A 17,948-nucleotide genomic window follows, 5' to 3' on the forward strand; every position below is an offset into this window, starting at 1 on the left:
CTAATTCATTTTAATTTCAATTTCATTACATCAACTGGCTCAAGTCATATTTTGATCTCATAATTTAAACAAATGAGGCCTGGTGTAATAAGGAGTGAATGAATATGTTTCAGTAATAACCCAATTAGCCCTGGGTTAAAGAAGTAGGGGGGGGGGGGGTCTGTCTTTACTGCTAGTGCGAGTCAGACATGTGACAGCACGGAGGGTGTGAGAAGGGGCGGTGGCCTGTCATCAAGGCGGCCGGTGCAGTAGGTAAATGTTATTGTGTTTTTATTTGACTACCGGTAAGTAAGCCTCAAGCACTTGGCAGTCAGGGACCATGCTGTTACTGCATGCTCTCTCTCTGTCCCAGTTAAAAGTACTGTCAGACTTTAGAGGCCTCTGGAAGAACATGGTGAGATCGTGCACTTACGTACCTCTCTCCCTGCTTCCCTCCGCTCTTTGGATTGACAAACACCAGCAGAGGATGAGTGCCCTCTATTGTTGTGATCTGAATAGGAGACAAAGCAACACAAAGGGATAGTTGTTTGAGACCGGAGAATTCGCCATGACACATCCACAAATATTATTAAAATTACACAGCACTTCCACAACTTTTGCTATTCATTACAACCATGCAGCAGCATGTTATAGGAAATATCACTCACACATAAAAATAAGGCCATCTATCTCAGCATATAGGCCTAGTAGTTACTTTCTACCATTTTGCTCACTGGCCATGTGCCAATGTGTCAGAGGCCTTCCCAGTAGCTAAAACATTAGGAGCTTTGTGACATGTGTCAGAGGCCTTCCCAGTAGCTAAAACATTAGGAAGAGGGCGAGAGAAGAGATGAAAGCGGGACCCGCAGCACGCAGTGTAAACAAGCTCTAACCCGGCAGACCAGTTTGAACTGTTCTCCCTGCCGTAGTGTGCAACCACTCGCCGTGCTTCAGCTGTGTGTTTTCTGGTGCACTCCCTGACACAGATGAAGCGCTTAACTCCCCCTGTCTGCTACCCCAGCAGGCCAGGGGTGAATTAATGAGCTCTCTGTCCAGTCAGGAATGATCCATTACTTCCTGTAATTATAAATGATAATCCTGATTATTACACTGGTTAGCCGGCGAGCGGCAGAGATGGATGTGACTGGGATGTGATTCATTGTATTTCTCTCACAGCCACGTGCAGACGAGCTGTCGCCACAGAGGGCGGCGGGTTTTCATCGCCGGTGTGCTGGCTGACAGATATTAGTAATGATCCGACTGAACTGGACTTTGTTGTATGTACATGCTGATGACAAACAAGGGCTGTAGTGTTAAAGCCTAAGGCAGGCTGTAAAAGGTACGCAAGTGCGCAATGATTGTACAGGTACAGTATGTCAGCCATTTGTGACATTTTTCTCCACATTGTGTGTAATTCTACAGTTTGAAAGCTGACTGTCACCTGCAGTCCTTGACCATCCACTGTGACCGAGTTGGCCCTTTGAATCTTCCCTCGGCTTGACTGGCTGGATTTGGAGTCGTTCCTCAATGTTGACTGACGTTCCTGGGGTCAAAGGGGGAATGAACAGTTGTGTAAGTGAGCCCTAACAATATAGAGGTACACTACAGCAGAACTATTTCGGTCCCATTTTTACATTGTCGCAGTTCATTTTATTTATTTAAAAGATGTAAATGCACACAGAACACAGACAGGTTAAGCACTTGAACCCCAGCATCCGTATCCTGGGGGGAACACTAGCTGGTTTGGTGTAAATGGGAAAAAAGCAGTCCAAGTCCAGAGCGAACAGAGATTTACTAAGTCTAGAGAGTTTGGGTGGGTAACTTACAGTATACAGTATGCATTGTAAGGCATGATAGCACATAGCAGGGGTGTGAGGTGAACTCACCAGAACGACGGGACAGATCGTGTTGGGCGGTAGAATGTGATCTTTCAGGGGTCCACAGTCACACTCAGGCTTCACATGGGAGGCACACTTATTATGGAGCTGAAGAGGTGACAAACGTTATTAACAGCCAACTCGTATCAATAACAATGTGTTATGCACTTTCAGGTGGTACATTCACAGAACGATTGGTGGAATGACTTGAGAGGTGCAAAGAAAAAAAAAAACATAAATCCAGAAACAACAAGAAACAGTGGGGGAAATAATGAGGAGGTGGCTGCTTCTCCCTGGGTGGCATCCTACCGTGATTTGGCACCAGACGCAGTGCAGCCCAGTCAGGCCCTGGTAACACTTAATAGTTTTGTGACACTTGTCACACCTGGTGGGGCAGTTCCCCTCCACCCAGAAATGGTGCATCACCTGCAGATCATCATGGTGAGAAGCAAACGGTTATAAGGAGGTTAAGGGAGAAACATCTATAAAGACTAAAGAAATAGAAATAAAGACAACCACAAGAAAGAAAGAAAGAAAGAGTTTGTGTATTGTGCACATCTTTACGGCAGGATGATCCTGTAATTAGCAATGCTTAGTAGCAGCTCAAGTTGTTATAATTTCATTAGATGAAGAGAAGCCCTTGGTTAAATCTGAATGGAGCACTGCTGTTCAAAGCGTGCCGATTGGTAAACACTCCAATTGCCACACCTCTGTGTTTTTCTTCGACTTGACATAGGTTTTGATGCAAGACGGCGGAGCGCGAGCCACACAGCGCTCATGGACTGTGTACTTGCAGACTGTGGAAAAGAAGAAAGTTCACAGTGAGCATAAGGAAAGGACGTGCCTCAAGTATACGCTTACTTACTTGCTATTCTGATCTAATGTATGCTGTTCACATACCACAAGACAATTGGCACTCGTGTAGTGATATAATTACAGGAGCTTGTAAACTTGTAGAATGTTGAAGCCTATTAATCCATTTTGGGCGGGAACCCCTTTTGGTGTTTGAAGCATTCTGTTCTACTTTAGCTATTGAAAAATAGCAGATCTACAAGCTCGCGCTACGAGATTGTAGGTCTGCTATTTTTGAAAAGTCATGAAAATGTGGCACAAATCTTTGAATATACATTTCAGAGCGAACATTTTTAACTAAAATATTGGCTTCTGGGGGGTCCCTGGAACAACATATTTTGAAATGGGGGTCCGTGGCCCAATAGAGATAATTCTGGGGATCCTTGATATGAAAAAGGTTGAGCACCACTGACATAGAAACATGGGTTTTTCAGAAAAATGTTAGGATTTAGAAGCCCTTTTTTTGGCCGCCATGTGAATGATTGACTGGTGTCAGTGGCACAGTTGGCCCATAGTGGCAGCTCTAAATGGTTACTCACAAGAACAACAGAGTCCCTGCTTCCCCAGCCCGATCAGCATGTTAAGACACAGGTTACAGTAGGCTGGCTTGTTGAAGTGCTTCAACCTCCATACATGCTGTCCATCGTCTTTCACATTCTGGAGGGAGAATGACTGAAGGTTTGACTCATTGATGTAATTGCAGATTGATTAGACCAGTGGTTCTCAACCTGTGGGTCGGGACACCAAGGGGGGGCCAAATAATATAAGAAACATAATATAACATATGTGATCTTGTATAGCCTAGATCTTGTAGATCTGCAATTTTCACAATATTTATCTGTAGAACCGAGTCAAACAAAATGTCATGCCTCAAATCCTACAATTCCAAATGCTTATCAGAGTCGGGTGTCCCAAGTTCAAATATGATTATTTTGGGGGGTCACAGGCTCACGACTAGTAAATCCACTAGTTGACCTTGCTGGTACTAGTTGATAAGGAAATAAAAAACACTTCTTCTTTCCCCCCGTTTTTGTAGGCCTCAGCTAGAATGCTAGAATGCTAGATTATAGTCACCAATGTACACTACTACAAAAACAATAGGTAGTTAAACAACTAGTCGACAAGTCGACTAGTAAACTAGGCAACTAGTAAAAATCACTAGAAGTGAAAGCCCTAGTACGCAAGCACACTGTTATCTACTCTATAGTGAGTGTAACTGACAATACTCAGGAGACCATCAGTGCTAGACAGAGGATGATTAGATGGCTCCATCTAGTGGATAATATAATAGTAGTAGCATTTGATCAGTCTCTGAATCAATACAATAAGAAAATGGATGTCTAAGACATCAACATAAAACTGACAACGTGTTTCATATGATTTATGAGTTGTTAATAGTTGCTACATTCACAAGGATGATCCTGAGCACACATTTTCAACTTACTTCACACTCAGTTGCAATTTCACACATTCATACCTTGTACAGTACAACCTACAACTGTAAGTGCTAAGAGCTTACATGTGCAGTAGTTGAGTAGGAGAGAGGGTGTTATCCATTCATTTCCCCTCACAGATTTCAGTCAGGCTGGAGATTCAATCCAGTAACCAACCATGGTGGCCAAATAAGGCCAACTCACCTTTCTAACCTTTTTTGGCTACCACTGACGCCTGCTTTCTAACAAAAGAACATGGAGGCACGGCCCCTTGCGCCTAAACAGAGGCCCACGGCCGTCTTGAGTGACAGGCTGACAGTGCTGTTAAGAGGCAGGCAGACAGATTGCGGCATTACACAAGGGCCGTTTTTTTAATTATTATTTGTTATAATCAAGAAATAACTTTGGCGTTTCCATTCGTATGAGGAAATCGTGTTAAAATACGAACTAAAATAACTACAATACATTTTAAAACAGAAGTTTGTGTAATGTCGCGATCTACCTGCCTGCCGCTTACAGTAACAGCCTGTCAGCCGCCTGTTACTCAAGACCACCGTGGGCCTGTGCTTAGTTGCAAGGGTCATGCCTCCATGTTCTTTTGCGGTCCGGTTAGAAAGCAGGGACCACTGACCAGTTACTGGACACTTACTCTACTCTATTACTGTACTTACTTCACCACTTAAAGGACAACTTTGGGTTTTTTCAACCAAGGTTCGTGTTTTAGGTTGTTATTACAGAAAGCAAAAGTGTTATTATTATATTATTTTGTTTTAGCGGTTTTTGTGATTTATTTTGGACAGGGGCCGGGGCTAAATATGTATTTTTTGATAAACTTTTATGGTGATTTCTTTATTATTATTATTATAACTATAGTCCTACTAAACCCCAGGAAATCTGTCCACAAAAAAATCACACTAGGGGCCAGTAGGGGGCTGCCATACTGTATGTATGTGACAGTGACAGGCTCAATATGTCAGTTTGTCACCTCCCTCCCTATGTGCACGTGCACATGTAGGTACACGCGTGCGCGTGACATCACTAAAATGCTGTGGTACCGAAAAAACAGTATAGCGATATAACATTTTTGTAACTTGTTAATACATATTTGAAGTTTTTCAGAAAAGGATTTAGAAGGCGTTTTTAGAATTGGCCTCAGTCCTAAATGCGTTAAGCAAAAAGTCAAGAGTAATTCTTCCAAAACTGCCACTCACTTCATTTCAGCATTGAAATGAAATGTAGAACCACATCCACTAGAGGGCCCTCTTATCTCTGAGAAAGATCCAAACAAGCTTGTCCTACTCCTAGCCTCCAGTGCTTGTTCTCAAAGTGGGTCCAGTATGGCGAGCCCTCAGTCCCTGAGGGGGTTCCAGAGGATCCACAGCTAAATGATGCTTAGTTAGGAAATAACCAAATGAACCCTCATGGGGCTGTAATTGAGAGTGTACATCTACATCAATATTTAAAAAATAAAACACATTCCATTTGTACACTCTCAGAGTGATGGTGGTCCATGGTCTAATGCAGGGATACTCAAAGAGTGGCCAGAGGACCCTCAGGAGACCTTGAGTGTGTTTCGGGGGAGGGGGGGGGTCCTTGGCACAACAAGGTTTGAGAAGCACTATCCTAGAGTCTGATGTTTGAGAAGCACTGTCCTAGAGTCTGAGGTTTGAGAAGCACTGTCCTAGAGTCTGATGTTTGAGAAGCACTGTCCTAGAGTCTGAGGTTTGAGAAGCACTGTCCTAGAGTCTGAGGTTTGAGAAGCACTGTCCTAGAGTCTGAGGTTTGAGAAGCACTGTCCTAGAGTCTGAGGTTTGAGAAGCACTGTCCTAGAGTCTGAGATTTCCAGCCATGGCCTGAGGAAGACCCTGTGGTTTAGTACTTTGATATGCCCAAGTTGCCCAAGGCTTTTTAACTTCCCTACTCTGTGTGAGTTTGTCTGAAGTTAGCCTTTATTGCCTTTACAAGTACGGTATATCTTTTTTTTAAATAAAACTATCTTTTATCTGCAAAATAAACTAATTTAGACAGCAATTCTTTCTCTGAACATTTAGTTTTAGCCTTTAGGCTGTACATCCATACAAAAGATTAAAACAAATGATAAAATAAAATAATGTAATGGATGAGACAAAGTATCTCACCCCAACAGACATGGTATGCGTGCACTTCACACATACACAACAGTATGTCGGTAAAATATATATTTTTACATGTACTATAAATAATGCATGTGCATTTAGAGTAGACAGTGTGCATGTTTGTGCATGCACCGTGCAGTAATATGCAAGGTGTCAGTGTGCGTGATGTTAAAATATTGAGGTAGATGTGTGTGTGTGTGTGTGTGTGGGGGGGTGGGGGGGGGGGGGGGTCTGCGCATTTATAAACGTGATATTGTCAGTGTGAAGTAGCCATTACCTGCCTACTGCCTAAGTGGCACTATCTGAAACAGTCCGTGGTAACTAGCAAACTCTTACTGTGTCGCACAAGAACTACTGTACATAGTACCCTTAACTAATAACCTTGGTAGGAACTCTTGCACAACGGAGTATAAATTAGGCTTAACTCACATACCGTCTCTAGACCCAGTAGTACCAGTAGTGGGATGGTGGTCATGCCTCCTTGGATCCACTCCTCTAGTGACACTGTACCGTCATGGTCATAGTCAATCTCATGCATCATTTCCTGGAGGATCTACAACAGGTCATGATGGGAAGGGACACTGATTGATTGATTGAAATATTTATTAACAGTATACAGGTACATTTCAAGCACAAATCAATGCAAAACTGTGGACGACACTATAAAGCATTACACTTGTTTACAATAGGGTCCACCATTTTCAATTCATCAGAACATTTAGAGAAATACAAATATACACTTCTATATAACAAAAAACAGGAAATCATCATAAAATGAGCTAAAAAGGGAAAAAACATATACAGTGAGGGGGAAATGGGGTGGGGGACTTTTTACGCGAATTGCAGCCGTCCATAGGTGCCCTTTGAGAGCGCTTTGTGCCGAATCTGCTGCACATGGTAGGTTAAACTCCCTCTGGTGGTGTGGGTGTGGACTTTGTTGACATTAAGGAAGTGTTACTATTTAGACAGGTACATGGGTATCTTGGTGGTGTAGCGAATCTTGCGGACCAGACTCATTGCAAGATGCTGTACTTGCCGTCAACCCTAAGCCATTCCAGCCTGGGCCGGGGGTGAGGTGGGTTTGGGGAGTGAGGCCTGACAAGTTTGGAGCCTTATTTAGGGTTTAACACGATGGAAATAAAGGCACTAATATATGCGATGCATGAAGTTTGTTGGCTCATTAGTGAACTGTAACACCTCTAGACTATTCACCAGGACAGTTTGAATAGACTGCACTACAAAAACATCAACAAATTGTTCTGACTACAAGATAAATTCACCTACACCCACTCTTCTCACATTAGAAATACACAAGGTTAAGGTGAGAGGTACACCCAGTAGTAGGCTACTGCTGTCTATTGCAGTGGTTCTCAGACATTTTGGGCTCAGGTCAACCCTGTGAATAACTTCTATGGCCACCTCTATAAAAAAGTGTAATTCAATTAAATTTCTTTGATGCTGAAGTAGGCCGAAGTAGGCTGATGTTTTTATATTTAAATGAGATGAAGAAAGTCACCACTCACACCACACATTTCTCTGCAAATGGTTTTAATACTGCCACATTTCGAGGTGTGTGTAGGCTAAAGAGGCTTTAGGGAAACAGGTTTGTGTATTCAGGAGGCCTTACGTGCGCAATGAGGACAGGTACAGTATGGTTGTGCTCTAGTCTTTCTATGTATTTCTATGTTGTTGTGTTTGACATTGTGCAAGCAGAGCGCGCAAGTAATAGTTTTCGTTTTCGTATGTCGCCGTTTGATGTGTATGCGCCGTGCCAGTGTATGACGTAATGACTACGTGCTTGATATGGCAGTGGTGTCAGATTACATACATGTATACATAGGGGCATTACCTTTAATCATCCGGACACTAAAACATACATATCGTCATCACGTAACCATCGAAAACCAATTACACCCTGGCATTGGGTCCTTTAATCCACATCTTTATCACATCATCATTGAGAGCTAGTTGTACCAGTTATACCCTGACGTCATATGCTGCTACAATACATACGCATCAAACGGGGCATACGCAAAGTAACCACAGTATACCGCTAATCAATTTACAAATTACATTTACATATACCGGTACATAGGCATTTTTCCTTTAATCCACCAGACTCTGATCGACATACAGTATACGTCACCATCGAAAGCCGTCACTCATCCGTATTCATTACAACATTACGTAATTGATTTTTGTTAATTACGTAACGAAAGAATGAATTTGAAATGCCTAAATAGAATTACCTTCATGTTCTTCAACAGTTCTTCAACTGAAGAACTGAAGAACATGAAGGTAATTCATGTTCTGCTTTCACAGAGAAGCTGAGATTTGACAGTTTGTAGTGGTCCACAGTACTTGCGCACTCCGTTTGCGCAATGGCCTACTTGTGCGCAACAAGCAAGTAGGCACTCGACAGAGTGCAGTTCTAGTCATTATTATTACCATCATTCGTTTTATCACTTCAGAAAAAAATCCTTTCTTACCGGCTTCAGCTCTGTTACGTCCCATTCCAGGTATTCAGCCACATGCATCATCTGAGAGATGATGTGCTCCAGCTCCTGTGGTGAAATCACAAGCTCTCATTATAAATAAGTTTTATTGTGCAGTGTCCTCGGCTTAAATTAACTAATACGCAGCATAATAGTAGGTTTTAAATGTCATTCTTTCACAAACAACATTTCTAAACTGTGCTCAGAGGTTGAGGGTGTAATTACAGTGGTTTCTCTTTTTTTGCGGGGCATGCAATTATATTCTGCTGGCAGATGAAACCACTCTAAGGTGCTTTAGAACTACTCTAATAGCTGTATACTGAATATCAGTTCTGCTGTTCTGACTATGCTAATATGGGTTCACTTCCAAAATGATGCGATACTGCTATTTTGAAAACCTTCACCAACCAGGTGGAAAACATTCATGACCTTAAGCTATTGAAAGAGAAATGTGCAATGACATACTGCATATTATTTTAGATGGATGGAGTAAATGAAATGAAACTTCTTTGGGAAGAGTTTCCCAATGATGAGAATGAAATGGCATCATTGTTTACCGAGCTGTCCAAAGACCCATTTCCATCCGTGTCGTAGAGGCGAAACATAACTGTGAAGAGAAAAACAAAATGTCACGCTATCGACACTGTGCTCTTTGACGCAAAGAGAATCCTTGAATGGGAAACACTCATCAGTGGTATAGACAGGAGAAATGGCTGCTTTCATCATTAAATCAAACACATTTTCATTGTATTACACTGCGGTTCAAGGTAGAATAATGATCCCCTTCTACAATGCTTGCAGGCATCTACAGTAAATCCAGCTTTAACTGTCCCCCCCATCACCAACACTCAACAGTCACCATGGCAACAGAGTTCTCCCTCACCAAATGATTGGATATCACATAATGACACATAAACACTCCTCAATCAAAATGTGACAGTACTGTGAAAATGTCCCAGTCATTTGCACACTAATGGCTATGCACCATGCCATGGCTTGGCCATGCACTGTATAAGCACAACCTGGTCTTTGCACGGGGAGAACAGTTGTGGCACAGCTCCTCATGATGCTGACATCACATCTAATGAGAAGCTAATTGACATCATCCTGTGTGCGAGTGAGTGTGGCCTCTCTGGGGTGAAGGAAAGGGAACATGAGATAAGTGCCTGGTGGCATCTGGGGTAGTCTAGTCATGGAGCCGAGATGTGTTGGTGGCCACAGGAATGGGACAGTGGACAGAGGAAGACAAGGGATAGAGGTGACCCTCTGTCTTTGCAGTAAAGAGGTTGAGCTAAATTCATTTCTGAGCACTGCGTCAGTGGCCGTGCATCTACAATATTATGGAAAACATGAACGCCTGTTGAAGTGGGATTCCGTTATAGTCACTAGTCAGGCAGCGGCTGAAACCCATGTACGCAAGCTCAAATGAAATCAAGGCAGTTTTCACAGTCAATCAGCAGAGGGCGATATCTGCCAGAAAAGAAATGAAAAGAAGCATTGCTAAGATGCAAGGAGAGCCAGAGAGGGAATGCACAATATGGAAATGGTTAAATCAGTGATGTACGCGGTTGGACATAGGGCAGCATTAGCTGAATTATTTATACTCCTGTGTTTAATGAACGCTTCTCTTCTCAATAATTCAACGGGTGAAGGGGAAATATAGCAACACATTAAAAGTCTGATGTCCAATTAACCAATGTCACCTTATGAATAAATTATGTTATGAATGTAATAAAGACAAATAGGTTGCAACTGTGTTCTAATAAGGCAGATCATTAAAGCCTTATGTCCCACTTGGGGAGTTAAAGGATTAAGTAAGTATTAAACGTATGTAATGTTCTAATAAGCACATCAGTAAACAGTAAACATAAATATAAAAAATATAAGAAAGTCTAAATAGTCATTAGCCTAGTCTGGGGAACAAGAGAGAGGCAGAGTTGGAGGGAGAGAGAGATAAAGAGAACAAGGAATGGGAAAGAAAGCGAGAGAGAGGGTGCTGTGTTGGAATTCACTGAGTAATCCTTAAAGAATATACGAGACATCTGGAGACTTTCTAAAAGACAGATATAAAAACGATCAAGGATAACATTAACAGCGTATTTCCACTGAGAGAGAGAGAGAGAGAGAGAGACAGAGCGAGAGAGAGGTAGAGAAGAGAGAGAGAGAGAGAGAGAGAGAGAGAGAGAGGGCGAAAGTTGTGTCACAAAATACGCACACTCCAGCTTGTCCTCAGGTCGCCCTCCCTCCAGCAGAGAGAGGTAACAAACAATATCCTTCAGCTGCACCAAGGTTAGGGGTTTGGGTAGAGTGGTCACCCTCACAGGGGTCGAATTGCCTTTGATAAGCTTCAGCCCTGTAGAGGAGAGATCAGGATGATTCATGAAAGGTCTAATGAAAATGTTCCAGTGCAATAGGATGCCATTGCATAATATTAATTGTACACTCAATCAATTGCAATTAGTAGTTAGTGGCAGAGGCCTGAAAATCAACATGTATGGATGAAAATACAGTAGTATAATCAATCTCCTTTAACCTCTTCGACCTGTTTTGTGAGAAGATGAGATTTCACTTTTTACCCTTCTGTAATGAGTTATTTCTTTAGCTTGAAAGAGAGATAAACAACCAGGGCAGTTTGGAGTGGTGCTTGGTCTTACAGTTAACAAAGATCAATGACAATCAGAAAATGTGCATAACCCAAAAAATGTCATGTGGAGTAAAAATAGACAAACAACAGATAGTTTGTTTACACAACACAAGCTCATCTACAGTGACCATTACATTCAATCAAAGGGATTAGCTGGGTGATGCTTACAGTATGTTGGCAATAGATGCTTCACATCCTCTACTCACAGTTCTCTCCACACTAGTATCAATCCAGAATAGCTTCTTGTGAGCATGATTAATATTCCCCGTCAGTGATTATCATCTCTGGGACCCCAATCTACTTTGTAAAAGCATCATTGTTAATACAACTGGCACCAAATGGACCCTTTGTACACTATTTGAGTTACACCCATGAGTGTCCATTTGGTTTCCAACTATCATTTAGCTTGGGACCCCTTGGATACCCCCTTAAAGGGGACCCCACATTGAGAACCGGTGTCCAATGTAGCTTTACAACCAAAAAGTGTGTAATTCAACAGGAACTTGTGAGGGTATTTGAAGCAGGCTGCAGGTTTGTGTGTATGAATCAATACCACTCTACACACATTTCCATCACATGGACCTGGTCACAGTACACCCAAATTACATGTGGGTGTAATGTGGGGGGGGGGGGGGGGGGGGGGGCGGGGGGAGCTGGTGTTTGTAACACAGGTATTCAATTCTGTGTTGATTATGTATTTGAGTAATAATATTTTTAATTTGTTACAGAGCTGGATAATCATTTTATTTCCAGGGTTGGTCTCAGTCCTACAGGAATTAATTAGTGCTTGTAGTGAGATAAGCACTAATGTTAGGACATCTGCTGCCCTCCTCACAACTAGTGTAACTGTAGATGTCAGACAAATAGTTGTTTCCCTAGGATGAGCAGGACCAGACAAGGTTTCTGATTGGCTGAAACAGGGGTAGGGACACGATCGAGGCGTTGTTGACGTCTCATACGCATGTACAGATGATTTGATTTGATTTGATTGGGACCTGTTGGGACATAACTTGGACGCTGATGAGACGGCTGAAGCGGACTGTGCAACGTTCGCCAAGGCGACTCAGTGGTGCCTCTCGTGGTTCAAGTCCGCTTCAGACAACGCGCCTCCGTCGGGGTGTCTGAAAACAAGCGCTCCCACGCACCCCTCATCCTAGGAATAAAATGTAGCCTAGAGCATTAGCATGCTGCTCTAGGTTGAGCTACTGTACCATGTCTGCTATTGTTATGCACCTAGTCTATTTGCAGAACTACAATAAGGTAACATATAGGGTCTACATATATGCACGATACTCACTTACCAGAGACTCTGGATTTGTCTGATGAGGGACTGGGTTTGGGCCCTTTGTTGCTAAACGACAAGAAGAGATGCTGACAGAACTCCTCAGGGAGTTCGCTCTCCAAAAATGTCTGCATAAAGACCTTGAAGCCATCAAAGTCAATTTCCTGAAGCAAGACAGAACATGCTTGTTAGTACTGAGACTCTGTTCCATATAACATTCATAGCCTTAAAGGACCCTACTGGTGTTTTTGCATGGTTTAGCCCCCTTTGACATCAAATTGTATATACTGTACTTTACATAACACTTTACATGAACAGTTTTGTACATTTTGGAATGATTATTTATATTTATTCAAACCTTTTCAGAAACATAATTCTATCACTAAATTAGGTTACACGTGATCTCACGTGTCAGCTTTTGCATTTTCTATTCCATATTCCAAATGGAGCGCACATTTCTAGTTTTTTCTGTGCTCCATGAGCGAGACACTGAGTGTAGTCATTCCATTTACTCTCATTGAATGACTGAACAGGTGACAAAATCACAGTTTAACACATGAACAAACACAAAGTGGATTCTGACCGCAAAATGGCTATATTAGGCTATGTTAACATTATTGTGTGACCTTTTCTGCCATGCAATGACAGTGAAAGGAATCACTACTTTTGGTTCCTCGATCACAGAGCACAAAAGCAGCAGATAAAATATGATTGGAATATGGCTTTTCAATTGGTATCATGGTCAGGTATACAACCCAAGTTTCTATGACACTTGTACAATGCTTTGTATATATATTCTGAAGCATTGAACTGTGTCTTGTTTTCCTCACATGAATTAATAATGAGTTCGTTGTTTTGTATTTTTGGTTATCATATAATACTACTTTTTTTATCTGCATGCTTGCATGCTTATACATTGAGTTGCATGTATGAAAAAACCTTTTGGCTATATGGACACAGCACTTTCTCCAAAGCATGGAAAAATAAACATTTTAAACTTTGGGAATGAGCAATATTCCCCATCAAGCAGTTCAAGCATTTCTTGTTGACACTCTCTCATAACACGTGCCCTATAACTGTCAGTCTCATTTGAGAGAATTTTTCTTTCTTTCTCAAGTTTTATGATATTTATAGTTTCATGCGTCTGCAAGAGACAGAGCTCTTGTCTGTCTTAGCCAGGACTCCATTGTAAAAGAGATTCTGTATCTCAAAGGCATTACTCTTGGTAAAATAGCCTACTGTAAAGGTGAAATAAAAATACATAAATAACGCTTGCTCATAAGGTACGCTTAAATAACACTTAATTTATGATCAACTAATACATTATTTAAGCATTCATTAATCACGAATTCATTATGAATTCATTACTACTGGCAGACAGAAATAGGCAGCCATTACCTGGTTTAAGATCTCCTGCTTCTATGCATCACGCAGCATTGTAGAGAAAAGATAACAAACTGTTTCATGTGGGTAAGAAAGTCCATTACTCGCTTTCATCCTAAAAGCTGATCGGGGGTGTAGTTAAACCACATGTCATGAACCCTACAGGCCCTATTCTGGGGTGAACATTCAGAAAACATTGCAGATCTACGACTACAAGCACACAACAAGTCCCGTTGTGCTGCATTGGTGAAGCAAGAAAAGTATAGATTCCTGGGTGACCCTGGTCAACTAGTTACTAGTATATAGGGCTAACCCTATGTATTTAGTTGACCGGGGCCACATAGGAATCTATGGAATACTTGGCTTAATAAGGTTAGGCATTCTTAGTATAGTTAAGTCTAGTCAATTACTGTAATTGAGTTATTGTTAGGCACCATTAGTATGGTCCAGTTTGGCATGGATTTGGTGTGGATCTGGTATGCATGAGTGAAGGTTACAGTAAGGATCTGAGGGGGGCTATCACTGTTGTACTGTCAATTGTAGCACAGTGGACAAAACTGGGTGCAAAATACAGTAAATCAGACCTGTCTGAACCGAGTGGTGCTGTACCGTACTCTTACTGTACGTGTACTGTACTCACTGTACTGCACTCATACTGTACTCGTACTGTATGGGTACTGTACTCTGTACTGTAGGCCTACTGTACTAATGGCACTGTACTGTACTACTCATACTGTACTGTACTCCTCGTACTGTACTACTCATACTGTACAAGCCCTCCTCCCTGGCCTGTGTGTGTGTGTGTGTGTGTGTGTGTGTGTGTGTGTGTGTGTGCGTGTGTGTGTGTGTGTGTGTGTGTGTGTGTGTGTGTGTGTGTGTGTGTGTGTGTCGCTGCTCAACAGTGCCATCCAGCGGTATTGCCGTGGTACTTCCGTGCTTGTACACACAGACATACACACATAGAAAAAAAATGGGAAAAAAACATAGTCACTCATAGGAGTGGCTAGAACCACTCAAAAACATACTGTACATACTTCTTCTGGATTGTATTTCGCCAGTACTCCATTACCATGGAACTCCTGTAGCACATCTTTTAGCTTCTTGGTTGAGTCTAAGGAAACACAATGAGCAGAAGTCACTTTTCATTTATTTCACTCGCTTCCTTCTGACTAGTAACTTTCAAATGCCTGGCAGCTCTCACTTAGGCTGTTACCTGTGTGTCAACCAAGGTCTAACTCCCACATATCAGCTGCAGGCTCCCTTTTATAGGAGTGAGACATACCAAACCATATCACAGCAAATTGGCAATTAAATTAACTCACCATAAGCATACAAAGGCCAATGAGTTAACACACCAGTACTGAAGGTTTTAACATTAACTTAAACATGAAATTCCGGACGTTCATTCATACACAAACTATAGTTTTGTTTTAAATAAGATTGCTCTCGAATCAAACACCCCTCCTCCTCTGCAGCACTTGGCACCTTCCAAATCAACAGGAATGCCACTGCAGAGGGGAGGTGTGACTCACAATCACTTCAAATCAATACATTTAAAACAATTAGTATACTTCAGCAATGCATTTCAGTTACAGTATCAATACATAGAACATACACTTTACAACTTGACCCGTCACTTCCAAGCCAGCTGATTGTCAATTAATTGGAAGCAGGTGTAGTAAAGTTTATGCAATGTCCCCAATCGTTGTCTGTGTAGGCACGGGCTGCCACTGCGACATTGGACTATTTTGTTTTGTTGTGTATTACCCTAATGCAGGGGTTCCCAAGCTGTGGGGCGAATGCCCTCTAGCCGGGGGTGCGTGACATGAAAAGGGTAGTGGCGGTTTTACGGTGTTATTTAACACAAACAGCAAGATCCGGTGAAACACCATTGTAATGAGATATATAGAGCAGCTGCAGGAGTATACAGCAGCTGCATGTCTCAGTGCAGTGACATTCTGTGATTGTTTGCCATAATCATATTAAAAAAGTATCATTTTCGGCAAAACAAAACTTGGGGGGGGGGGGGTGCAGCAGCAATAGTTCAGGAGGTATAATAGGGAATTAATCTATGGAAGAAAAAAAGTTAGATTCAAGATTTCTGCCTTACAGTGACATTATGTGATGTGATGTGCCATTAATATACAGTGCACAAAATTACATCATCATATATTTGACATCACATTTGTTACGTGCAATGTACAATAGATATGTCCTAATCTCATAATAGTGTTTCCACTACTTTTTTCTGTCAGAATCATTTATCAGTCTATCCTACCTGTATGATGTGCCAAAAAGAACAGATTTTCAAAAGTCAGTTCACTTCACTCCATTAGTCAGGGGCTGATCTCATCCATTTCTAATCCTTATCGTGCATGTCCAATAATACACTAAATACAAACGCACAATGATTGATAATCAGTTAACACTGACTTTGAGAGAAGAGAATACTATAACTCTGTCTGCAGAATAACTGCATCCTAATCCAACAAGTCATGGTGTGAAATTTAGTGAGAAATAACCCATTCAAAATGATAAAACGTAGAATCTATAATTGCCCATTGTGAGGGCCAGCTCATGTTGCTCAGGCATTAAATCTAACTGGATCTGTTTGGGCTCTGAATGATTCATTCCCTGCACTGCACGATAAATTGTTCCCCTTCTCACCAGACTGTGGTCTTGGAATGCTGTAGTTTGTTATGCTCTGAGATGTTGATGCATCATTTGAAGCAATACCAGGGATGGAAAATCTGACTACTCGTACTCTTGCCTGTGAGCAGTTGTGATCGTTTTCACTATTGTCGCATTACTGGAGGGCCTTAAATTTGACACAGCCCCATAATGCCTTGTGTAGGAAAGAAATTGTTACCATGGATCAGGAAGGAGTGAGGTTGTTCTATTTTGTGTGTGTTCCTACGCAATAGCAGGGTATATATACTGTAGTGCCTGAGCACGCTTTTCATAGCTACAACTTTCAGTGCCAAACTATTTTTGTTATTTTCATTGCATTTTAATCCGAGGTTATTTTATTAGATATTCAGGGTGCAGTCTAAATCTAAATTATTGATGCTTTTCGTCTCACGTCTACCACCAGACGTTTGCCTTGGCTACCATGTTATGCATGACTTAAATTGTATTTTGCCTAGCATTGTTTATCCGACTCTGAGAAGTGCACTCTCCCGTAGACTATAATCATGCGGGACAGTCAGTTGTTTATTTGCCTGATTTCTATTGATTTCTCTTCATGTTTTGAAAGTGTTGTACTTTGTCGTACTTGTTGACGACTGGCCAGGGAGATGGATAGATTACACAAGTGGAGGTTTGAGAAGCTGAAAGAGATTCAAGCTCCTTGTTGTATCCTGATAGGAAAGGAATAGGAGGTTGAGAAAGAGGGACACAGAGAAGGAAAATGGGGAGGGAAGGGTGTGGGGGGAAAAATAGAGAGTGAGTGTGCGTGTGTGTGTGCGCGTGCATACGCCGTGTGTGTGTGTGTGTGTGTGTGCGTGCGTGCGCGCGCCGTTTGTGCGTGCGTGCAGATTTGGATAATCATGTTTCAATGAGCTCAGGGCAAGTCTTTGTACTCCATTGCAGCTACAGGTTATAAAATATCCCATTATCTGAACCTCAACAATGAGTATAACGTGCCCCCACCCCTCTATCGCTCCCTTCCCTCTCATTAAAGAGAGCAGTGCACAATCTCAATAACACTGTATTGCCTGTGTGCTGAAAGCCAGGAGCCGAAATTCAGACTCGGAGCAATTACAATGTCACGTCATTAGATGGAATGGCTAGTGTGTTTACACAGTAAAATACCCAGTGTTAATCTTTCCATTTGTGTAACTCACTGGTTAAATGAACACCATAGAGT

At 41.9% G+C, this 17,948-nt stretch overlaps 1 protein-coding gene across 1 annotated transcript in view; it reads right to left on the minus strand.

Moving 5' to 3' along the window:
- The window catches only part of dgkb (diacylglycerol kinase, beta), a 64,832-nt gene that overhangs the window by 40,004 nt on the left and 6,880 nt on the right, over nt 1-17,948 (minus strand). Inside the window, exons 3-14 of the mRNA XM_080767690.1 lie at nt 15,115-15,191; nt 12,717-12,861; nt 10,987-11,124; nt 9,329-9,378; nt 8,766-8,840; nt 6,710-6,829; nt 3,248-3,365; nt 2,565-2,653; nt 2,166-2,282; nt 1,866-1,964; nt 1,421-1,522; nt 417-490 (exon numbers count right to left, since the gene is read on the minus strand). Coding sequence (XP_080623816.1) covers nt 417-490; nt 1,421-1,522; nt 1,866-1,964; nt 2,166-2,282; nt 2,565-2,653; nt 3,248-3,365; nt 6,710-6,829; nt 8,766-8,840; nt 9,329-9,378; nt 10,987-11,124; nt 12,717-12,861; nt 15,115-15,191 — 1,204 coding nt within the window. The remainder of the gene's footprint in view (nt 1-416; nt 491-1,420; nt 1,523-1,865; nt 1,965-2,165; nt 2,283-2,564; nt 2,654-3,247; nt 3,366-6,709; nt 6,830-8,765; nt 8,841-9,328; nt 9,379-10,986; nt 11,125-12,716; nt 12,862-15,114; nt 15,192-17,948) is intronic.

Source organism: Protomyctophum bolini (genome assembly GCF_963924005.1).
Source record: "Protomyctophum bolini genome assembly, chromosome: 7".
Classification (NCBI taxonomy): domain Eukaryota; kingdom Metazoa; phylum Chordata; class Actinopteri; order Myctophiformes; family Myctophidae; genus Protomyctophum; species Protomyctophum bolini.